Consider the following 25251-nt stretch of genomic DNA (forward strand, 5'->3'; position numbering starts at 1 on the left):
CTAAGATAGAAGTGTATAATCCACCAGCAGGAGACCTTTTGCATAAATGAATGAGACAATACAATCACCGGAATAAATCCTTTCATTTTTAATTTTCAGTTATGTATAAGGCAACTTCTAATGCATATCTTCATTTTCCATTTGTCATTCACTTTTAACTTTACACACTATTTCTGTGTTAATTTTCCTTAAATGAATTATATAATCTTCTATAGGCAATGTTTTTCATACTGAAATCGCTAGCTGTAAACAGAGTTAAAAATAGGACATTTATGTTACTTATGTTATGTTATGCTTTCATTTTGAGCCTAAAGACTTTCATGAATTTTAGATCCTTTAGACAACTGTATGTGATTTGGTTGATTTCATTGGCTAATTCTTTTAATTTTGTTTTAAACTCCATGCAGTCTCCCATTGGAAAAGGTAGAACAAAGAAAATAAGCTTAGTACTTTCTGTATTTTTTATTTTCCAGAGAATAAGTACAGTTGGAACCAGTAATGCAGATGTCCCTTTGGCTGATCCCGGAATGTACCAGTTGGATATCACACTAAGAAGGGGTCAAAGTTTAGCTGCCCGTGATCGAGGAGGTAAAAAGTTAAGAACAGTATCATTCAAAGCTTTCTCTATGTGCTTCTGACAGTTTCTTTTCTTCATGATTGCCTATGTTTTAAAACATTAACTATAATACAGTTTCCAGAAGTTTGGGATTCAGAAACATGCTTTAATATGTGACTTGACTCCTCTGACATGGAGGATATGGGCTCCACATTCTGACCCAGCTGGTGAGGCTCCCACCAAGTCTTATATAGTCATTCAAATAGGTGAGATATCCATGTGCATAAGTGAGCATACATTCACATAGGGAAGATATGCACGTGCATAGGAGGGCATACATTTACAAAGATAATGAGTGCACTAACGGGTAAGGTATATATTTGCATAATTGAGGCACACATACATAGTTGAGCATACATGTACATAACAGAACATAAATTTATACAGGTAAAACAAATTCTTACATAAGTAAGGCATGCATTTATGTAGGTGAGACACATATACATTGATGATCATACATTTACATAGGTTGGCATACATTTATATATGTGAGTATACATTTACATAGGTAAGGCATCCACTTATGTCAATAGTGCATATATTAACATGAGTGAGGCAGACATAATTTACATGGACAAGGCATACATTTACACAGGTGAAGTGTACTTTTACACAGATGAAACAGACTTATGTAAGTCAGTCTACATTTATACAGGTTTATATATTATGGTGTATACTGTATTATAATTATACATAATATGTCATATACATTATATATATATACATATACATTACATATTTATACATATATGGCCTTATACATATTCTACATTTACATATTGTTTAACCGATAATCTATACAAATAAGGCATGCATTTACATAAACTAGACATATATTTACATAGGTGAACATACATGTACATAGATGAGGCATACAATTACATGGGTGATATGTAATTACATATGTTTACATTAGACACTGTGTCAGAAATTAACTTTTGTTAGAACAGGTTCTTTGGTACTTGAAGTTGCTCAGTTCAACCTGCTGTGAGAGTGAGATTTGAAACATCTCCTGAAAATTTGCAGACCTTAATCAGCAGCTGTCTGAAGCTCGATTGGATGTCTTCCTGGTGCAATATACAGAAATTTATAGCAGCACAGAGGGAAAGGCAGCCAGTACGGTTTAGTTCTCAGATTTCAAATTCCTAGGCAATTTCTTGATGAGTTAGTCTGGGCCACATGAGAGCATTCTAGACCCAGAATAGAGACAGAATCATGGAAAGAGACCAGTCGACTAGGTAGCAGCCTGAGATAATGTTCACTACTTGCTTCGCAGGGATGACAGTCTCCAGAGACCTGGGAACCCCACATCTTCTGGAAACTAAGTTGAGACGTAACAGCACCAGTCAATATAAGGGATAGTCCCTAAGCCTGTGCTCTCTCAGCATCAAAGGACAAAGAGGCTCCTGATGATACGATGCTTTTGCCTCTGCACCTCCATCGATAATCTACACTCAGAAAGTCAAAGAAACTAGATGCACTCATAGTTATCCCTTGTCTCTGAATGATTAATTATTTAATGTAATAACTATTTTTCACAACTAGACACCTTAAAATGTAAGTAGACACAGGAAACTTTTTTAGAATAAAACATCTGCTCCAGAAGCTAAAGAGAAATATTTATTGAATCAGACCACCTCAGAAGTTGCACTCAAGATAAACAAACTGAGAGAAATAATATACAGTTAGCATTTTACAGACCATTTCTATTATTCAAAGTGATCTCAAATTAAATTGAGTCATTTGATCTAAAATAGAATCAGACCAGGAAATAATATCAACCTTTAATCCCAGGTCTGTTTCTAACATTGTTGAACACATAGTCACATAGCTATATATTGTAGCATTATTTATAGTTATATAATTATAGGAACAACATTAAACCCTCAAGTAGGTGAATAGTTGAAGAAACTATAGATCATCCACACAAGAGGATAGCCTATAATTGTGTGTGTGTGTGTGTGTGTGTGTGTGTGTGTGTGTGTGTGTGTGAGAGAGAGAGAGAGAGAGAGAGAGAGAGAGAGAGAGAGAGAGAGGCCTAGAAGTTAATGTGGAAATCTTACAAGATAAATTGTTAAGTTTGTGTAGCAAAACTTAAAAAAAAGTGTCAGTAGAATGCAGTCCTTCTTGTGAGAAATAAAAAGCTGTAACAAACAAGGCATAGTCTACTAATGTGCACAAAAGAAATACAGGAAGAAAAAGTCAGACACCAATGAGATTGGTAAGAGTCCAACTGTATGTGATGTAAGTGAGAACAGTTAGCAAGAATAGAGATGACAGTGATTAGGTGAGGAGAAAGGAACATCTCCAAGTAAATTCTTCCTCCAGTACAGTTCTCCCTGGACTGAAGACCAAAACATCAAGATCAAGCGGACTATGCCGAAATATGCCCCAGAGCATAACTGTCAATTTTGAAAGTATGTTAAGTCTGCTACATGTAAATATGCTAAGAGCCAGATAGCAAATAAGTAAATACACTGTAGATACTGAGACCTAAATATTTCACTGTTGGAAAAATGATGTTTAAATACAGAAAACAGAAAAGCTAAACTAAATCCCGATATGCCACATATATCAGTTTGAATTATTATGTGTGTGTTGAGATACATTGTAATGGTTAAACATGTGTTTGTGTGCTCTGCATCTGTCTGCTAAGGGGACCAAGAAACAATGGCAGGTGTAACATCAACAGTAACAGCAACAAGCACAATATATAATTAACACACCAATGATCCAAATCTTTGTTCCTAAACACAATTTCTCTAATGCAAGTGATTAGGACTTTTGGAGAAATGAGTCATTACAGATCTGGGTAGAAAAAATACAAGACGAGCTTGGAACATTTTGCACTGACAAAAAGTAAAGTTGTACTTTTATAAAAATAATATTGCTAGCAGGATGATAAACACAAGAGCCACTTCAAAGAAACCAGTAGTGACTTCAAGTGAGACTATTTCTGAAGAGTGTTAATGACGCTGACAGTGTATGAACATAGGAGGACATTTACCTACCATAGTAGTAAATCAATGGCTGAGTATGTGAGTAGGAGGCAGAAGAAGATAGCTTTCCTAATGGTAGAATTCTAGTGGACAAATATAGAATGAAAGGTGCAAATAGTAAGCCACCATTTAAAGACATCACTGTCACAGCATTTCCTGGTAGAAACTATCAGTGGATACTAAAATTGTATGCAAAAGTTTACTTCCAAATATAACTATGGAGGAGGCTGTCTTGTCCAAGTTACAATGTACAGGTAGTTGCCATTGGCAGTGATTTGATGTGTAGGCAAGCACTTTCTTCAGATAAGATCCACCAAGACATACGCACCATGTCCATGGGCATTTGTGTCAAAAGGGTCAACATACTTATAAATGTATAATCTTGGAAAACTCATTATAGGTTGCTATCTGTTTGAGCATAGTGGCCCCTACCTTTAAGACACTGTGTGGTCTTTCTTCTATCCCTCTTTTTAGAATTGATAATGTATATTCATTATACAGAATGTTGGATTTCATTATTATATTTTCAACAGTGTATCATTGTACTGGCATACACCCTAGTACCCTTTCTTGAATAACATATAAAATATACTAAATACACATTTAAGTCTAGATTCTCTGTCCTACCATACCCTGTTTCATCATGGTTCCCAGTCCAGATTCCATGTGTACATAGTACTGTCTTTCTTAGAGTATCAAAGTATATTCTCAGAAAGAAGCATGAAACGAGGTTCAAGAGAATGGTAATGCCATGCGTTGAAGTACTTAGCAGCGAAGAAAAATATACCATATATTTAAAATGCTAATTTCAATCTAACCCAGTCAGTTTTCTTTACTTGGAAATCATTTTAACTGTGTGAGTGTGTGTGTGTGTACATGTGTGTGCAAACATGTGGACCTCTGTGTGCTTGTGCATGCTTGTTCTTGTGTATATGGTGTTTTATTTATATATGTGTATGTTTGTGGTTTTTTTGAAAGTTCATGAGGGTGATTATGGACTCAGAGAGAGTATCAGATTCCCTGTAGCTGTAATTAGTGTAGAAGCTTGATGTGGGTGCCAGAGACTGAGCTATAGTTCTCTGTCCAAGTAGCAAGTTCTCATAACTGCTATCCTATTTGCAGTCTATTGTTATGATAAAGTCCATGACCAAAAGCAATTAGAAGAAAACTAGGTTTATTTAATGCACATGACTCAAGCACCTCCCACCACTGAGAAAAATCAAGGCAGAAGCTCAAACAGGGCAAGACTCTTGAAGCATGAACTGAAGCAGAGATCTTGGAGGAGTGCTGCTTCCTGTCTTGCTTTACTCGGTTTGCTGAAGCTGCATTCTCACACAGCCCAGGACCTGAGCAAGCGGGACTGCCGCTCAGTGATTCAGAGTATATCCCACGGAGTATATCCCTTGGAGTATATCCCACGGAGTATATCCCACAGAGTATATCCCACAGACTTGCTTACAGTCCAATTTATGAAAGCATGAATCTCAATTGAGAGTCACAGGTTGACCCTAAACTGTGTCGCATTGACAAAAGACTAACCATTGCAACAGCTGAACTGAGCCACCGTCTCTCCAGCCCCAAAGATACTTTTTTTTTTTTTTAGGTAGCTGAAAAACCCAAGCTAAGTTTAGATTGACTGTCTTGGATAACATATGATTTGACATTTGAATAAGTAGTGTCGGGTTATGTTAGATGTGTAACATAATACCATGTTTAATTGGTAGGGCAACTAAATGTGGAAAGCTTAAAGAGGAAGGGCAGTTAGAAAGCACTGAAGTGATGGAGGAACACGGCTTAGCTTACAGACGTTTTTTATGCATTTGGGTGATTGGCTTGCACGTACGTGTGTGCTCTATGTACTTGCAGTGTCTCAACAGACCAAATAAGAGCTTCAGATCCTCGTGTAATTAGAGTTACTAACTCTTGTTACCTGTCATGTGGGAGCTGGAAATCAAATCCTGGTTCTCTGGACTAACAGTCAGTGCTCTTAACTACTGTGCCTTTTATTAAGCCCTCTGAACTTGGATTTTAAGTGTGAAAACAGAAAGAAAAGGAATATGAGAGTAGGGTTAAAGGAATGCCAACAATGACTTGGGATGTTTGAAACACAGAGCTATCTATGTAAAGGGGGAGAAAGAAAGGAAGGAAGACAACTTGTGGGAGTCTTAAGGTTCGTGGCACCCGTGGTGCCTGGGAGCCATACAGAAACTAGAAGGGGATGACTACAGACACTTGTGTAACCGTTAGAATGATCAGCAGTCACACTTTATCATTTATTATAATGTTGCTTCCATATACTGCCCAGAAAGACCCAGATGCCTATAATCTCTGAACCTCACATCATATATTCACAGGAGAACAAAAAGTAATTAAGCCCACATTCTTCATCATAGTCAACCTCCCCATTATCTTTGGACTTCATTTCTGTAGGATCCTTCATATGCACCAGTCACTGAGGCAGGCTGGGTACTCTGAGCTGGCCATTGTTCCTCCTTTTATTTGCCCTTTGTGACAACACAACCAGATGACTTTTTAAAATACTCCTTTCTTTTTCTGAGTTTTGTTATCTATTCCTTAGGCACCCTGATGAACTATGAACTATAGATAGTATGATCTTGAGAATCTTATACTTTACCTGTGTTTTGCTACTTTATGGTGGTTCTTTTTCCCACCGTCTATCTACAAGGTTTCACCCCCTACCGCTAGATAATATAGAGGAGAGAGAGAAATATATAAAGACACCTGAATCAAATTTCATTCCTTTTGTTTCTTTTTGGACCATGGCTACTGACAAACCATAACTAACCTTTCTAAATGACCAGTAACCACTCCCATCCCCCTCAACACACACACACACCTGTCAGGGCTCTAGCCTTTATATACCCTATGAAAAGTTTCTAGCACTCCAAATTTCACACAATTGCAGAAACTATCAGCAGCTGGCAACACCATGCTTCTGTTAAAGCATGAGGCAAATCATAGTCAGCTACTGCAATCCGAAGCAGCTCCACGAATTCAAGACTTTTCACTGCATGTCCCTCCTCCTGCTTTAAGCCATTATTTTGTGCTGGCTGTAGTAGGAAGTTATAAACAGAGACATTTTTAATGAATTAAGCACTTTTAGGGTCAGCAACAAAAGTTTTCAGGAGACCTCACCTGCTCAATTCTAATTTTCATTAGTTTTGATGGTGTATAAATAACTGAAACATAATAAGCATAATATTTGAAACCAACCTTACTGAGATGTCTCTTGACTGTCACAGTCTTGTTTCTTAATTGCTGGTCTTTCATAAAGTCATTTGCTCTTGAGCACAGTTACTCAAACTTCAGATCATATATAGAAAGTGTACCCCTTGCTTCAACAGCCTTTTCATGAAGGTCTGAGACTGTTTGCTTCCAATGAGAACTCTGTCCCTTTCCTGTATGCGACAGCAGGAGCCTTTAAGCAGACAATGAGGTGAGACAGAAAGCAGCTGTTGGTGACAGACTGATATTCCTAGTTACATTATTACTGACAGCAGAATGGAGGAGAACAATATTTCCTAATGGAATTGAACATGCAGGCAATATGCCTGCAAATGGGGTGATGATTACCCTGAAGGAGGCAATAAGCTATGGATAAGTGAAGATACTATCAGATGTCCAAAGCTTTTTAGTCATCACTAATGTAGTGCCAAAGCCATCTCCAATTGATTGTAAAACTAAAATCTGTCTAGATCATTCTGCCATGAGGTCACTCTGCCATTTCTGGTGTGAATGCAAGCATTCCTCATCTTACTCAAGTTACAATGGGCAGAATAGCAAAGACTACAGGTTACTTATACAGAAGTGTCAGAATAGACTGAATGTTTCATTTGCTTTTATTTTTGCTCAATCCATAAAGCCATATTTCATGATCACATGGTGTTAGGAGCTATCCAGGTAGGCTAAGGCTAGCAGATGGCCTTCCTGGAGGTGACCCACCATTTTTACATGCTCTGTGATCGGTGAGCTCTATGAGGCAGTGTCCTAAAGAGACTTTATCTCAGGATTGTTCCTTGCAGCTGATATAGCTTTTCTGTTGTTATTATTAAGTTAATATAACAACCCCTGGGCATTAGCTATTGAGTATATTCCCTGCATATCAGCATAAAGATGAACTTTCGTGAATTAATGCTGTTTAGATAAATTATTGATTTTACAGAATACCTGGTTGGGGGTCACTACAACATGAGGAACTGTATTAAAGGGTTGAGGTGTTAGGAAGATTGAGAACCATTGGTATATGTTAACATATAGATATGTGCATGAAATAATGATAAATGATACATTTTAGATTAAATGCAATGGATTTAAAAATATATTAGGCAGCTTTACTACATCGATATTTAGCTTTATAACTTGAGTATTTATTTATACTGTAAACATTCACAGGTTTCTAGATATACAAACAATACTCATCAAATACTAATATAAGCTGAGTACTTTTGTGATTAAGAGGTGCCAAGGTAGGTTTCACTGACTGTCACACATGTCATTTTTACGGGACAGTTAGTGGGGGAGCGGGTATGTTTGTCAAGATGGGTGCTTAGAACTCTGTATGGCATTCAGCTCTGCTGCAAACCCGTAACATTCACAGAAGACTAAATCTAAGAAAGGAAACTTGTGTGTAACCACCAGGTGTCTTTACATTGTCACTACTTTGGTTAAAATACTAAACACATTAATTACTTCAATCCTCAGAGTTAGTTGTGAATCACAGAAAGAAAATTAATTTTTACCAACAACAGAACCCCAGTTGGTATTAAACGCTTCAGTAACAGCACTCTAAAGTTTTTCTCAGGAAATCCAATCTAGCACATAACTGCCTGAAATAATCTTACTTAAAGAAAAATAAAAGTACAATTTTTGTTTCATTTGAGTTCGATATGTTTCCATCCATCCATTCTTAAATTTGTAGTGTAACTGATGATCCCTTATCTACTATATAAAACAAATACACATTTTTTTTCTGAGCAGATAGTGCCACACTCAGCATAGCTTAGTTCTAGAATCCTGACTAAGGTAAAGAGGGAATGAATAAAAGACAGACACACAGGTAGAAATATAGAAAACTGGGATGGGTGGGCTCTCTGATGGAGGGCACCAACTGCAATCATAACAGTAGCCCAGGAACTCGTCACATTTATTTGAAATATCTAAGTCAAAGGAGATGGTGTTAGTACACAGACTAATTCCACTGGCCAGCCTGCTCTTCAGGTCCTAGCAACTGCTTATGTCATCACCTGCTGCCACCAGACAGATGCTGAGCGTTAAAGGGGCCCTAGCTACCCTAGATTTCTCTCTCTTCATATCTCTCTCTCTCTCTCTCTCTCTCTCTCTCTCTCTCTCTCTCTCTCTCCCTCTCCCTCTCTCTCTCTCCCCCTCTCTCTCTCTGCCTTTTGGATTACCTAACTGAATCTAAAGGACATTTCATAATTAATGTTAATTGGCCACTGTAAAAATGCCTTTAAATTTGGACCTACAGTCTTAAAAGGGTTTCTTGAGGACAGATTATTAGCATATCTTTTGTCTTTCACCTTATCTTAGTAACCTAGACAGTAATTAATTAAATGCTACTATTCCCCTTTAAAGAACTTTTCCCTTTGCCCATGCGTGTTTGTGTGTGTGTGTGTGTGTGTGTGTGTGCATGTGTGTGTGTGCATAGCTCTCTGTTCTAAATTTATATGCACCTATTAATCTCAGGACTAATAAAAACATGAACTCTATTCTATTTGAGAGAGTATATAATCTTGTCAGCTTCTCTCTGTGGTCACATGAAGGTAACTTTGTCAAGAAGTAAATTCTCTCTTAGCATAGTTTAGGTATGGCTCTCAGCATAGTTTAGGGACAGCTCTTTTAGCATAGCTTAGAACAGATTTCTTACCATAATTTAGGGATAGTTCTCCTGATATGGTTCATGCATAGCTTTTTCAGCATAATTGGAGGACAGCTCTTTTTAGTCTGGTGACAAAGTTGCCCAATTGCTTCTTGCCCTATAGAATTTTTACCTACCCTCCTCAAGCTGGCCCAGGGAGAATGTCCCTTTCGCTCTTCATTCTTGTACAATTAGGAATCCATTCAATCTTCTTTGTTTTTTAAAGTAGATTTTACTCATTTAATTGAATGTTTTACAAGGTACATACTGACCCTATATTCAGTGAGCTCTCTGAGGAAAATTGTCCCACACAGCAATGATTTTCAGTTCAATAGAAGTTACAAATTTGAAGTTTCTACCCCAGAACCATGAAATCATACTCTCTGGAAAGAAATACCATTCATCTGTATTTTAAAACCTTTTCACTGATTCTGGTATATTTTAAAGTTTGAGAATTACTGATGAAAAAGCTTTTCCGAGAACCATATACACACCTTCATACACAAACTCCACACTGTAAACAACTGCTTGCAGCCACATGTGGACAAGCAGAAAGCCACTGTGCCAATTGCCATGTCAATTTTAACCTAGAAGTAAATGAAACCATGGAAATAAAGCACAGGTAAAAGAGAAAAAGCTCAGGGGCCACCAGAAGAGCTTAGTGAAAGATCACCTGCTACCAAGACTTGCTTTCCTAGAGTAGCTTTCTCTACAGTAAGGCAGTCAAAAGCTGCATGGTTGCTCCACAAATATAGCACAAACCACAGAATTCCTTGGGTCTAGAGTAATCAATAAATGTGTCCCGTCAACCTGGGCTCCCCGGAATACCAAGGTCTTCTGACTCTCAGACCTTAGATCTGGTTCACTGCCTCAGGTCTAAGATCAAATGAAAAGACAAATCAGAGACCGTGAGTCCTTTTAGATGTTCACAAGACTGACATGACAGTTCTGAACTCAGAATCTCCATCTGACATGCCTTTAAAGTCTGTTGGCTCACATTCTTAACATTATGTTTATGCAAGTACATGTATGTCTGTATGTCTGGGAGCACACATGAGTGTTGGGAACTGAACTCAGGTCCTCTGCAAGAACAGCTAGCATTCTTAACTACTGACCCATTTCTCCAGCCCAGATCACATGTTTTTAAGGTGGAAGGGAAAAAATAAGAAAACCAAAGGAATGTCGAGTGTTCTTCTGTAGTTTCAATAACCAGTAGCCAACTGTCATTTGCTCAGTGTTCCCCATGAAACACACAATCCCAGAAGCTCCTAAAAGAACTGTGTTTGAAAACAACTTAGTGATAAGCATGTGCCAGAAGTGGACTGTGTGGATGAAAAGGGTGCCTCTAGAGTAAATAGAAAGTTGAACCTCAAGAATAATTTATTGATATCTTTAATTTTCTAATTTTCCCTAACTGCAAGTATGGGCTTGGTTTCTAGATCAAAGAACAAGCATTGTTATTTCTAGTGTCAATCTCCTAGGCTCACTCTCTCCTACCCTGCTGGAGATGCTGGGAACTGATGTCAGCAGCACTTACAGAGAGCATACTGCAGGGGAGGGGTCACATCAGTGCCACTGTCAGTGTGTGTCTGTAACAAGTGCTGCATAGAAGAGTCACTTTTCCTCTGTTGAGAAAGGGAGAGAAACTTTGTCTTCCTAATGAATACAAATTGTATCTTTGGGGCAGAGAACAAGTTTCTAGGTCTTCGTTACTTTAGAAATAAGGTTGTAGCTCTGGGCTCTCAGCCTTAGAAAGAAACTGGTTGAGGCAAAGGGGCATCCTAGGTCTCCAGAGCTTGTAACTCCTCATGTACTTCTCCATACTCTGCTCCCCATTGCTGCCAAGCATGGATCTGTGCATTGTTAATGTGTGACAATACTCTATAATTGTAAATTAAAGTGAAAGTCTCCTTATAGTTGAAGAATGACCAACTTGCTATTCATTAAGATCTTTAAGATGTAGCCAAGTGGTTTAAATAGTTATTACAGCAAAATACAGTCAGAAGCAATAACTAAAAAATTGTGCATGTGATTTTTCAAAAATTCTTATGCATCAAGAACTTACCACTTATTGAATAAAACTGGTAGAGGAAAACTTCTAGTTAAACTGGAAAACCTTTTCTTCTGTTTACTAAAGAAAGTCTGTGAGTATAATTATAAAAGTAAAATAAATGTCTTTTTCAAGGAGTACTGATAATTCTGAAATTTCAGATGTTTTTAATAATACTTTATTACTGTCATAGTAGAAAGTAATCACTTTTTAAGCACTAGAAAAATCCCTACTATGCTAATGTGAGTTTCTTTGCCAGACAGTTCCAGGAAGCCATGGTAAGAATAAGGAGGAGACTGGGAAGAGACAGAGATGCTGCAGTGTGAGGAAATGAAGGTGCAGTGGACCTCTAGTGGTCCTCTTGAACTTGGTGTAGAGTTTTTCTCTGTGGTAAACAGGAGCATGCGTTATTCAACACTTCCCAGTTTCTTTCAACTAAATGCTGCTTTCAAGGTTTTGATGCCATGGCCTGGCTCAGGCACAGGACCAAGCAAGTTCTGGCTACTGAAAGTTAACAACATGAGAGAAATGAATAGATTCAGAAAGCCACTGGTATTTAGGAGGATAAATCTGCCACAGCACAGGTTTGTCATCAGAGGGACAAGAACTAAATCCCATCTGCAGACTGGGCATCACAAAATATGCCCTTCCTAGGAACGAGCTGTTCAGGGAGTAAATGAAACCCTGTTTGCAAAGTCTTGTGCAATGTGCCAAGTGTCCCTCCCATTACACTCCTCCTTTACCTCTTCCTCCTTCACCTCCTCCTCCTTTTCCTCCTTTTCCTACTTTACTTCTTCCTTTACCTCTTCCTCCTCTTCCTCCTCTTTCTCCAACTACTCCTTCTATATCTTTTTTGGTCTGTCAAGACAAGGTTTCTCTGTGTTGCTCTGGCTGTCCTGGAACTCACTCTGTAGAGCAGACTGCCCTAGAACTCACAGAGATCTGCCTACCTCTGCCTCCTGAGTGCTAAGATTAAAGGCATGCCCCACCACTGCCTGGCAACATTATTATTTTAGCATGATAGCAACTAAACATGATTGATTTAAAAATGAACAAATATTTATCTAAATGACAGGTGCAAGGGTCTTTTCTTTCCCATTATTTTTAGTGTGTATTATAGATTCTAATGAGCTCTGGCATTTTCTTTTCTCTTCTGAATTTCTCTGCCTGTGTGCTTCTTTGGCATATCTCTGTCTTAGCCCTAACGAGTGACTGATGTTGTTGACAGCCTTCTCATTGTGTCTCTGTACTATGTACTCCAACGCACCAGCCCATCTTCTTACACAGAAAGAAGAGCAGTATGCTGAGGGCTGGAAAAAAGCAACTATTCTTCTGACATTGAAGATAATGCCTACAGTTTTTAACCTGACTGTTTAAAGCATAAAGCTTCTATTGTCTTTAAATAGCATGATAATCATCTGTAAATCATTTCAGAATTGCTCTTTGGTATACTTTATATTCCTGAAAAGAAACCACTTTCTGGTCTCAAGCCTGCCAGAGAAGTAAAGCTAGACAATTAATATTTTGGACTATTTTAAGTGATTGGAAATTGCTTTCTTTTTCTGCTCTTGGGTTTGCTATTTTGAGACAATAGTATTGATAAACACAAATATTCTTTGCTATTACAAATGATAGATCCTATAGCAAAAGTAGATGTGTTTTGCTCTTTCCTCAATCACATGTCCAAAAAGTTAATAAAGCGAAAAGGCAACATCTCAAATGGTCTGCTGTTATTCTAACATAGACTACCACTATGTAGAAAAATGGAGTATTTAATTTTTCACAAGAAAATAAGGAGCTGTTTTAAAATTTATGAGTAATGGCAAAACATTTTAGGTATATTGTGGTTGAAGAGTACATACTATAACATATATTTAAAATCTGTATATACAGATTTTCAATGTATTAGGCTTTTCTTTCTATGCTTTTCATTTATAATTACGTTTCAGATGTCAGAGTCCCAGGAAGAAAATACTCTTCACACTTTTATTAAGTTCAGTGTAATTGAAGGAAATGTGGTAGGAAGTGTTCTAAGAATTCTCTATGGAGAGAGCCCTGGCCAAACCAACATAATTCTTTGATTATCTGTGGCCTGAGTGTCTACCTGGGGACTCTATATTGAGGTCTAGAAGATAGAATGTAATAAATCACCCAAATAAAAGTGGATTTAGGACTTGTGGTGTAAGCAGAATTCTAAAATGATTCCTAATGACCCAAGTCCTCATATACTGAGCCCTCAGAGAAGACAGAGTGAATTGTGAGGTTTTCACTCCGGTGGCTGCCTGCACAGCTTTTATATACACAATAAATGTCTCCCAAGTCAGTCAGAAGGAGGTGGCCTTTGGTGGATCTTATTTAATCAGGTGAACCCTTTAACGGCTCACAACTTCCAGCAACAAGGAGAAATAAGAGTGTTAAGAATATTTTTATAAAAAAAAATCGGGGAAGCAAAACCTAAGTTGTTTCCACTGCAGCTGTATTGGCCATGGGTTAGGATAACATTTTATAGACAGAACAAAGCAGAGGTGGATCAGTTAGTGCTCCCAGACTGTTAGAGCCATAAACCTATCTTACTGAACATGTAAGCTAGAGATGGAACCTGTAGGAAGGGTTAGCTCTTGTTCAGGTATGTGACACAACCTTTTCTTGTCTTTGCTGTTCACTGACTAACAGCCCCCTCTCTCCTCTCCACCCTGTAGTCTTTGTCATTAACTTTGGGACAACCCAGAGTATAAGTAGTCAGAGAGAAAAAGCACAGGGGAATGCTGCCTTTCTTTCCAGATTGTCTAGTTGTTTCAAATATTCTACACAATGCTTTTAAAGTTGGCTTATGAGATGTTAGACTGAACTGATAAAACCTTATCTTGTCTTACTTATCCCAAACTACAGAACAGCAAGTAAAATGATACAGGGAGGCGATTTCAGAATCCAAATTGTTTTCAAAAATCACCTAGCATCTAGGCAAGTTAGCACACAGTTACAATATTAAAAGTGAGAAGGCTGAAGTAGGAAGGTTGCAAGTTCCAGACTAGCCTGGGCTATTTTGTAAAACTTGCCCCTCCCCCCAAAAAATGAGAACAAAATATTAACTCCCCAAAGTCATTATTTATGAATCAAATGAGCAAGATTGCTAAGGAGCACTTTTCATCTCATTTAAACTTTAGGATTTAGAAAACATTCATTATTTTGTGCAGTTTCAGCCTTTGGGTGTAGTAGAAATGAAGAAATGAAGTGTGCCTTCTATAGATGGGGATGGAGATATTAAGCAAGATAGAAACGACTCTCGGATGGTACACTGCTGTTCTGAGAAGCCAAGTAATTCATCCCCGTGAAAAAAGGCCATTAACTCTGTCTGACAGGAAGGTGTTTTTAAAGATCTTTATCTCAAGAGTAAACATCATGGAACTTTCAATGCTTTTAGAATCCCCCAAATTTGATTTTCTTCAGCTTGGTAAAACCCACTTTAATAAATTTATAATGACATATTAAAGAAAGCAAACTGAAATGTAGGTGTTAAGTGTCTCCTTTGCCTCAGAGGATGTCACAGTCTGAAAGGTGAGGATATCTTCCTGCTTTCATAAAGCTTATTCACAGTGCATGGGATGCTTGCTGGCAGGATCTGTCTCTAATCACACAGAGGACAGAAGATACTTGTGCTTTCTAAGGTTTACATAATTATTTTGGAGGGAATATAAATTGCACGTGGAGGGCCAAAGCTAATGGAATAAACTCGTGGAACCTCACCCAACACTGAGTAATCTAAGTCCTGGCATGTGTGATAGAAGATTAACCTGGGGGCATCAGGGACCTGACTGATTGAAAACCCTGTAGTATCCAACAGGACCCAGTGATAGAGTAGAGCTGTTTCTGTATTTGCACATTCAGCAGTCAGGTCATACCGTAGGTGTAAGTTGGTATCTGAGGAAGTCTCAAGATCTAAGATAAATCACTTTATTATCAAATTCCTTCTAGTGGTGCTTTGCTTTGAAATGTTCCCCCCCGTGCCAACCTAAACCATCTTCCACTTTTCCACTTGTATTCCCTTTCAAAGCTATGGCTTTGCCTTTTCCAGACGTGTTTTATATATGACACAAGAACTTAAAATACCAGACACATAAAAAGTACAGGAAACCATGAAGGAAATAATTTCCTATGTGCAGCCACTTAGCACTTACTCTGTTATGTCCAACATATGGCTGATTGCAAAGAGACCCTAAGACAACTGGAGTGTTGGAAAACAATATAACAAAGCCCATGGTTGATAACAATTCTGATGACAATGATGTTAATAATTAGAAGTATAAAGCATCACATAATATTGGGATATAAAATATAATAATAGAATAAAATCCTAGTTTAGTGAAGCATGTAAATTGACAAGCACAATGTCTAGCATGTATTAGTCATTTGAATCAAAGTAATATCCACAAATATACCTGGGTACATTTTTGATAGGGCATTCACACGAGACAGAAAGAAGATGATAAGCCAGTGTATGCACTTTGCTTCAAAGAGTTGAAAAGAGAATAGTAGTTATTTTATGACTGCAGAAGGAAGAGATACAAGCAAACCATCCTTCCAGGTGGGTGAGGGAGCAAAAGGCAACCCATAGTAACAGTCACATCCTGTACCTGTCTCTAAGCCATTTTTATTTTTGGACTTTAAATTTTTCATTCTAGCTATAGAGAGAAATTTATAAAAGGCAGACACACCCTACATGTTTTAAGATTAGAACAGAACTTGGGAAATAACTTGGTCACATTCACAAATTGATAAGAAGATATTGGGGAATAGAACTTGAGCCTACATGGGAATTCTTTCTTTTAATGAGAAGCCTGAGAACTGGAGGCATTTCTATGAACTCGTCACCCTTTAAAGGGGGAAGGCGATTGACAGATTTCTGAGCAGGCCATTTGAGATTCTGACTGGACTTCTAAACAGCCCTTATAGGTGTGGCTATTCAAACAAAAGAAAAAGCAAAATGTAGACTCTCATTTTGAGACAAAATAAAATTTAAAGCATAATGATTAGGACTTCAAACCATGGGTTTCCTTAGCAATGCTGTATCATCTATATTCACCTAGCAACTGCGCTGAGAGAAGTAAACGTCAAGTATTAAATACTAAAAGGTCTTCCTAGCTTATGTCATTCAAGAGTAGTATATTACTCAGTGTCTAAGTGTGGGGAGATTAACATGCTTTTCTGGTGCCTGAATTATAGGCTCTCACTAGCACTGAAGGCGACAGCTTTTGTGAAATGGCTGCAACCAAAATCTTTGCATTAATACTTCCATTGTTAGAAGAATTTAGACCTTTTTATTAATCATTTTATTTGTTTACATTTGAAATGTTATCCTCCTTCTCAGTCTCCCCTCCACAAACTCCCACCCCATCCTGCTCTCCTTTGCTTCTAAGAAGCTGTTCCCCCAACCACCCACCCACTCCCACCTCACCCCTCTAGCATCCCCCTTCTCTGGGGCATCAAGCTTCCTCTCCCACTGATGCCAGATGAGACAATCCTCTGCTATATCTGTAGCCAGAGCCATGGACCGGCCTGTGTGTACTCTTTGGTTGGTGGTTTTCTCCCTGAGATCTTTGAAGGGTCTGGTTAATTGATCCTGGTTTTCATCCTATGGGGGTTGCAATCACCTTCAGCTCCTTCGATTCTTCCCTAAACTCTTCTGTTGGTGTCCGAGGGCTCAGTCCAATGGTTGGCTGTGAGTATCTGCATCTGTCTTAGTCAGGTGCTGACAGAGCCTCTCAAAGGACAGTTATACCAGGCTCCTGTCTGTAAGCACAACTTGGCATCAGTAATAGTGTCGGGGTTTGGTGTCTGTGGAGGGAATGGATTCCAAGGTGGGGCAGTATCTGAATGGCCTCTGATCCACTTTTGTCCCTGCATTTCCTTTAGTCAGGGAATTCTAGGTTAAAATTTTTTAGATGGGTGAGTGGCTCGATCCCTCCACGGGGGGGCCATGTCTATCTAATGGAGGTGATCTCTTCAGGTTCTCTCTCTCCACTGTTGGGTATTTCAGCTAATGTCATCCCTATTGGGTCCTGGGAGGCTCTTGCATCCCTGGTTTCTGAGTCTTTCTAGAGGTTCTTCAAGTTCTCCACACCCCACTGCCTCTTATTTCTATTCATTTTTCCTGGCCCTCTGGACTTCTCTCCTGTCTCTTCCCATATTTGGTCCTGCACCTCCTTTTTCTTCCCCCTTCTCCCTCCCCTGTCCCACCCAGTTCCTTCCCTCCCTCTGCCTCCCATAATTATTTTGTTCTTCCTTCTAAGTAGGATTAAAGCATCCAAACTATCACCTTTCTTCTTGTTAAGCATCATATGGTTTTTGAGTTATATCATGAGTATTCAGAGATTTTGGAGTAATATTCACTTATGAGTACATACCACGTAAGTCCTTTGAGTCTGAGTTACCTCACTCAGGATGATATTTTCTAGTTCCATCCATTTGCCAGCAAAATTCGAGCAGTCATCATTTTTATTATCTGAGTAGTATTTCATTGTGTACATGTACTGCATTTTCTGTATCCATTCTTCAACTGAGGGGCATCTGAGTTATTTCCAGACAACTAGAATAGTCAGTTGCTTCTGACTATTATAAGTAACACTGCTATGAACATAGTGAAGCATAGTGAAGCAAGATCTTCTGAGATCTTGTTATATACAGGAACATCTTTTGGGTAAATACCCAGTAGTGTTTTAGCTGGGTCTTCAGGTATCGATATTTCCAATTTCCTGAGGAACCTCCAGATTGATTTGCAAAGTGGCTGTACCAGCTTGCAATCCCACCAGCAATGTAGTAGTGTTCCTTTTTCTCCACATCCTTACCAGCATTTGCTGACGCTTGAGTTTTTTATCTTAGCCATTCTGATTGGTATAAGGTGGAATCTCAGGACAGTTTTGATTTGCATGTTCCTGATAACTAAGGAAGTTGATCATTTCTTTAGTTGCTTCTTGGCTGTTGAAGATTCCTCCATTGAGAATTCTTTGCTTATCTTTGAACCCTATTTTTAATTGAGTTACTTAATTTTCTGGAGTCTAATGTCTTGAGTTCTTTGTATCTTTTGGATATAAGCTCTGTATTGGATGTAGGGCTGGTGAAGATCTTTTCCTAATCTGTAGGTTGCCATTTTGTCCTATTGATAGAGTACTTTGACTTACAGAAGGTTTTCAGTTTCAAGAGGTCCCATTTGTCAATTGTTAATCTTAGAGCCTGAGCCATTGGTGTTCAGTTCAGGAAATTTCTGCCTGTGCCGATGTGTTTAAGGTTCTTTCCCACTTTCTCTTCTATTAGATTCATCATATCTGTTTTTATGTGGATGTTCTTGATCTGCTTGGACTTGAGCTGTGTACAAGGACATAAAAATAGATCAATTTACGTTCTTCTACATGCAGACCCCCAGTAGACCATCGTAATTTGTTGAAAATGCTGTCTTTTTTCCACTGGATGGTTTTGGCTTCTTTGTCAAAGATCAGGTGACCAGAGGTGTGTGGGTTTATTTCAGGGTCTTCAATTCTACTCTACTGATCTACCTGTCTGTCTCTATACCAATACTTTGTGGGTTTTATTCCTATTGCTTTGTACTACAACTTAAGGTCAGGGATGGTGATTCTCTTGGAAGTTCTTTCATTGTTGAGAATTGTTTTTGATATCTTGGGTTTATTGTTATTCCAGATGAAGTTGAGAATTGCTCTTTCTATCTCTGTGAAGAATTGAGATGTAATTTTGATGGGATTTATATCTGTAGATTGCTTTTGATAAGATGGCCATTTTTACTATGTTAATCCTACCAATTTATGAGCATGGGAGATCTTTCTATCTTCTGAGATCGTCTTCAATTTCTTTCTTCAGAGACTTGAAGTACTTATCCTACAGATTTTTCATTTGCTTTGTTAGATTCAAACCAAGGTATTTCGTATTATTTGTGACTATTGTGAACCATGTTGTTTCCCTAATTTCTTTCTCAGCCCATTTATCCTTTGTGGTGAGGAAGGCTAATGATTTGTTTGAGTTAATTTTATATCCAGCCACATTGCTGAAGTTGTTTATCAGCTGGAGGAGTTCTCTGGTAGAATTTTTAGGTTCACTTATGTATACTATCATATAATCTGCAAATACTGGTACTTTGACTTCTTTCTTTGCAACTTTGTCTTCTTTTGCTGTCTAATTGCTCTAGGTAGATCTTCGAGTACTATATTGTATAAATAGGGAGAGAGTGGGCAGCCTTGTTTGTCCCTGATTTTAGTGGGATTGCTTTAAATTTCTCTCCATTTAATTTGATGTTGGTTGTTGGTTTCCTGTATATTACTTCTATTATGTTTAGATGTGTGGGTTGAATTTCTGATGTTTCTAAGACTTTTGACATGAGGGAATATTGTATTTTGTTGAAGGCTTTTCAGCATCTAATGAAATGATCATGTTATTTTTTTTCTTTGAGTTTGTTTATATAGTAGATTACATTGATGGAATTTTATATATTGAACCATCCCTTTATCCCGGGGATGAAACCTACTTGATCGTGTTGAATGATCATTTTGATGTGTTGGCTTCAATTGGCAAGAATTTTATTGTCTATTTTTGCATTGGTATTCATAAGTGAAATTGGTCTGAAGTCCTCTTCCTGTGTTGGGTCTTTGTGTGGCTTAGGTATTAGTGAAACTGTGGCTTCACAGAATGAATGAGGTAGTATTCCATCTCTTCCTATTTTGTGGAATAGTTTGAGAAGTATTGATATTAGGTCTTCTTTGAAGGTTCTTTACTAAAACCATCTGGCCCCGAGCTTTTTTTTTCCTTTTTCTTTTCTTCTCGTTTTTTGTTTGTTTGTTTGTTTGGTAGGAAGACTTTTAATGACTGCTTGTATTTCCTTATGGGTTATGAGACTGTTTAGATAGTTTATGTGGTCCTGACTTAATTTTGATACCTAATATCTGTCTAGAAAATCATCCATTTCCTCTAAATTTTCCATTTTATTGAGTATAGGCTTTGTAATAGACTCCGATGATATTTTTTAAATTTTTGTTGTTATATTTCCAATTTCATATCTGATTTTGTTAACTTGGATACTGTCTCTAGGCCCTCTAGTTAGTTTTGCTAAGGGTTTGTTTATTTTGTTGATTTTCTCAAAGACCCAGCTCTTAGTTTTGTTGTTTCTTTGTATAGTTATCTTTGTTTCTAATTGGTTGATTTCAGTTCTGATTTCGATTATTTCCTGTCGTATACTCCTCTTGGGTGTATTTGGTTTTTTTTTTGTTGTTGTTGTTGTTGTTCCTAGTGCAGGATCTCTCTAATTTCTTTATGAAGTACTCAATGACATGAATTTTCTTCTTAGTGGTGCTTTTACTGTGTCCCCTAAATTTGAGCATGCTATGTCTTCATTTCATTAAATTCTAGAAAGACTTTAATTTCCTTCCTTCTTTCATCCCTGACCAAGTTATCAATGAGTAGAGAGTTATTCAGTTTTCAAGAGTATGTGGGATTTCTGTTGGTTTAGTTGTTATTGAAGACCAATCTTAGTCTGTGGTGATCTGATAGAATGCATGGGATTATTTCAGTTTTCTTGTATTTGTTGAGGTTTGTTTTGTGTCCAATTATGTGCTCAATTTTGGAGAAGGCACCATGAAGTGCTGAGAAAAAGGCATATACTTTTGTTTTAGGGTGAAATATTCTGTAGATATCTTTTAAATCCATTTGCTTCATAACTTTCTTTAGTTTCACTGTGTCCCTGTTCAATTTCTCTTTCCATGATATGTCCATTGGTGAGAGTATGTTGTTGAAGTCTCCCACTATTATTGTGTGAGTTCAATGTATGTTTTGAACTTTAGTAATGTTTCTTTTACAAATGTGAGTGCCCTTACATTTGGGGCAAAAATGTTCAGAATTGAGAGTTCATTTTGATGGATTTTTTTCCTTTGATAAAAATAAAGTGTCCTTCCTCATGTCTTTTGATAACTTTTGTTTGAAAGTCTATTTTATTGGGTATTAGAATGCCTTCTCCAGCTTTTTTCTTGGGACCAGTTGATGGAAATTTTTTTCTAGCCTTTTGTTCTGAGGTACTGTCAGTCTTGTTACTGATGTTTGTTTCCTGTGTGCAACAAAATGTGGGGTACCATTAGCACATCCAGTCTGTTAACCTATGTCTTTTTATTGGGGAATTCAGTCTATTGATGTTGAGAGATACTAAAGACCAATGATTGTTGGTTCCTGTTATTATTGTTGTTAGTGGTAGTATTGTGTTTATGAGGTTCTCTTCTTTTGGGTTTGTTGTGAGATGATTAATTTCTTGAGTTTTCATGTGTGTAGTTTCCCTCTTTGTGTTAGAGTTTTCCTTCTATCATCCTCTGTAGAGCTAGATTTGTGGAAAGCTATTGTTTAAATTTGGTTTTGTCATGGAATATCTTGGTTTCTCCGTATATGGTGACTTGGATTTTTGCTGGGAATAGTAGCTGGCATTTGTGTTCCCTTAGGGTCTTATGACATCAGTCCAAGATCTTCTGGCTTTTAGAGTCTCTGTTAAGAAGTCTTGTGTAATTCTTATAGGTACACCTTTATATGTTACTTTGCCTTTTCCCCTTACTGCTTTTTAATATTCTTTCTTTGTTTTGTGCATTTAGTGTTTTGATTATTATGTGATGGGAGGGGTATCTTTTCTGGTCAAATCTATTTGGTGTTCTGTAAGCCTCTTGTGCATTTAGGACCATCTCTTTCTTTAGGTTAGGGAAGTTTTCTTCTATGATTTTGTTGAAGATGTTTCCTGGCATTTTGCCTTGGGCTCTCATCTATTCCTATTATTCTTACATTTGTTCTTTTCATTGCATCCTGAATTTCCTGGATGTTTAGGGTTAAGAGCTTTTTACACTTTGTATTTTCTTTGACTGTTGTGCCAGTATCTTTAATGGTATTTTTCTACGCCTGATATTCTCTCTTCTATCTTTGTATTCTGTTGTTGATACTTGCATCTATAACTCCTGATCTCTTTCCTAGGTTTTCCATCTCCAGGGTTGCCTCCCTTTGTGATTTATTCATTGTTTCTATTTCCATTTTTAGATCCTGGGTAATTTTGTTCAATTCCTTCACCTGCTTGACTGTGTTTTCATGTATTTCTTTAAGGAATATATGTGTTTCCTCCTTAAGTGCTTCTATCTCTTTACCTGTGCTCTCCTGTATTTCCTTAAGGGAGTTATTTATGTCTTCCTTAAAGTCCTCTATCATTTTCATGAGATGGTATTTTAGGTCAGAGTCTTGCTTTTCAGGTGTGTTAGGGTATCCTGGGCTTGCTATGGTGGGAGAACTGGGTTCTAATGGTACCAAATGGCATTAGTTTCTGCTGTTCATGTTCTTGAGCTTGCTTCTTGCCATCTAGTTATCTGGTTATGGCCTTGCTATCTCTGGATTCTGTGAGCCTGGTTGTGTCAGAGTTCCTGGGAGTCAAGCTGCCTTTGGGTGTGTGAGGGGGTCTGGAGCTCCAGCTCTCCCCAGTCTGAGTTGTAGCCCAGAAAGAAGATGTGTCTCCAGCCGAATTTGAAAATCTTATAAGGAAAGAATTCTACTACTGAAAGATTTCAAGTAGTTTTGTAAGATCATACATAATTTTTTGTATAATAATATATTTATAGCAGAATTCACATTAAATGGATTATAAAAGAACACTGATAAATGGCTTGATCATCTGTGTTTAAAAAAAACTCCTTGCAAGTCTTTTATTTATGAAAGAAAATGTCAGTCGGAGGGTATTAAATACTAAAATGTTATATTTTAATCTGTTGTTTAATTATCTTGTGTAGGTCACTTATCTTTGTAGTAAACAAAGGGTTCATTAATAATTTAAGTTTATAGTTTGAAAATTCATTTGTATTTAAGACTAAACTTCTGAAAGAAATGAAAAGAGAACCCATTTAACAACTTTAGAAGGTGGTTATTTGGCCTGACCAGATGTATCCATGGAAACATGAGTACCTACATAACCAAGTGTATCTTTGTGACTGTATGTACCCATGTGACCATGCATTTCCACGTGACAATGGATACCCACAAAACTACAAGTATTTACATGACTGTGTATATCCACATGATCATATGGCCATGTATATTCACTCACATGACCATGGATACCCACAGGATCACATGTATGCACCTGACAATGTGTATTCATCATTTACTTTTTGATGTCTAATGTAAAGAAGGCATTTTTAGCTTTCATTGTTGGTTTTAGATCTCCATTTATATCACTTCCTTTGTGTTAATTTGGTTACTCCACAATTCTTCAGCGTGACATTCCTAACTGTTGACTGATTCCATATGCTCTGCTGAGTGGTTTAATTTCTCAGTCACAAGACACATTTTCTACTTCAGCCAGAACTGTTTTCATAACTGTCTTAAAATGATACTCATTCTGCTTGAGTGTATGTTTTTTTTTCAGTTTTAACATTTTATTGGGTAAATGATTTTAAAGGTAATAACATGTAAATTCATCAGTTCTTTCCTCTGCTTCTTTGTCTTTGTTTGCTTCTTTCTCCATCCTTGTTCCTTCTTTCCTCTCCTCTTCCTTTCTGAGATAGGATCTCACTATATTGCTGGCCCTCAAACTCTTAGTCTTCTTGTCTCTGTCTCTTGTGTGCTGGGATCAAAGGGGTGACCCCACATCTACTTCAGCTCTCCACTTTAAATATGCTGTTTGCTTCTTTGATGAATAGATTTTCATTGATGAGTATGTTCTTTATTGAAAATTAAGGGCTCTTTAATAGTGCAAATGAATACAGACCAAATAAGATAGTGTGAAAAAATGTAGAGAAGACTTGGGAGAGGGTGAAGGCTAGGTAATGTGCCAGTAAATTATGGAAGATACTAATAACCTGATCTAAGTATTTGAGAGACTATTAAGTAGATAAGGATACCTCCTTTTGGCTCCATGTCTAGAGCCTAGAAATAAACACAGGTCAAGTTTGAAAGAATGTTGATGAAAGGGATATCTGAGCTACTCTGTGGAGCAATTATATATTCATGATATAAAATATTCTGAGCTCTGTTAAATTTTTACAGACGGCAACCAGTTGTTTACCCATGTGTTCATCTTTCAGAGCAAGAGCTATATGCCATAAATACACAGCATGGTAGATTTGTTTTATTGGCTCTGAAGTATCTGCTTCTGTACAGCTTTGCAAAAGAGTAATATATTTTACTCTGCTATAAACCACAGTGTTTTCTAGATTGTTATAGGATGCTAGATAGATTTCTAACCAATACTCTGATGACTTTCAGAACCCAATTATACTAAGATCCTTTCCTGATTCTTTTTTATTTTTCCAACTAAACCATGTTCTAGGTAAGTTATTAGTATTGTGCTCCTTTTGTGCCAAATTTCCATGCACAGAACAGCTTCAGACAACTTAATGGCTCATGTTTCCTAATGACTGTGAATATGGGCACAGTTGAGCTGGGTTCCCTGCTTCTTGTCTAGGTTACACTTACCTGAAGCCCAGGGATCTCATCTTCTCATCCATATCCATTTGATATTTTCAGGATCCATTTCTGCTTTAGTTACTGTGATAAATACGTCAATAAGGTATTGTGTTCTTGCTGCTGCCAGACAAGGGTTGATTTAAGCTCCCACTGGTTAGTCTGGGATTCATTGCATGTGTCCTTCTCCATCTTGAAGACTTTGGCAGCCTTTAAGACCACC

General features: G+C 37.6%; 1 protein-coding gene across 2 annotated transcripts in view; it reads left to right on the forward strand.

Moving 5' to 3' along the window:
- The first annotated feature begins 512 nt into the window (after positions 1-512).
- Mctp1 (multiple C2 and transmembrane domain containing 1) overlaps positions 513-25251 on the forward strand; it is a 333870-nt gene continuing 309131 nt past the window's right edge. Inside the window, exon 1 of one of the 2 annotated variants that reach the window (XM_028760130.1) lies at positions 513-588. In XM_028760130.1, coding sequence (XP_028615963.1) covers positions 528-588 — 61 coding nt within the window. In that variant the 5' untranslated portion in view covers positions 513-527. The remainder of the gene's footprint in view (positions 589-25251) is intronic. The other variant, XM_028760129.1, reaches the window with a different exon arrangement.

Source organism: Grammomys surdaster, unplaced genomic scaffold (assembly GCF_004785775.1).
Source record: "Grammomys surdaster isolate TR1022 unplaced genomic scaffold, NIH_TR_1.0 126391, whole genome shotgun sequence".
NCBI classification, from domain to species: Eukaryota; Metazoa; Chordata; class Mammalia; order Rodentia; family Muridae; genus Grammomys; species Grammomys surdaster.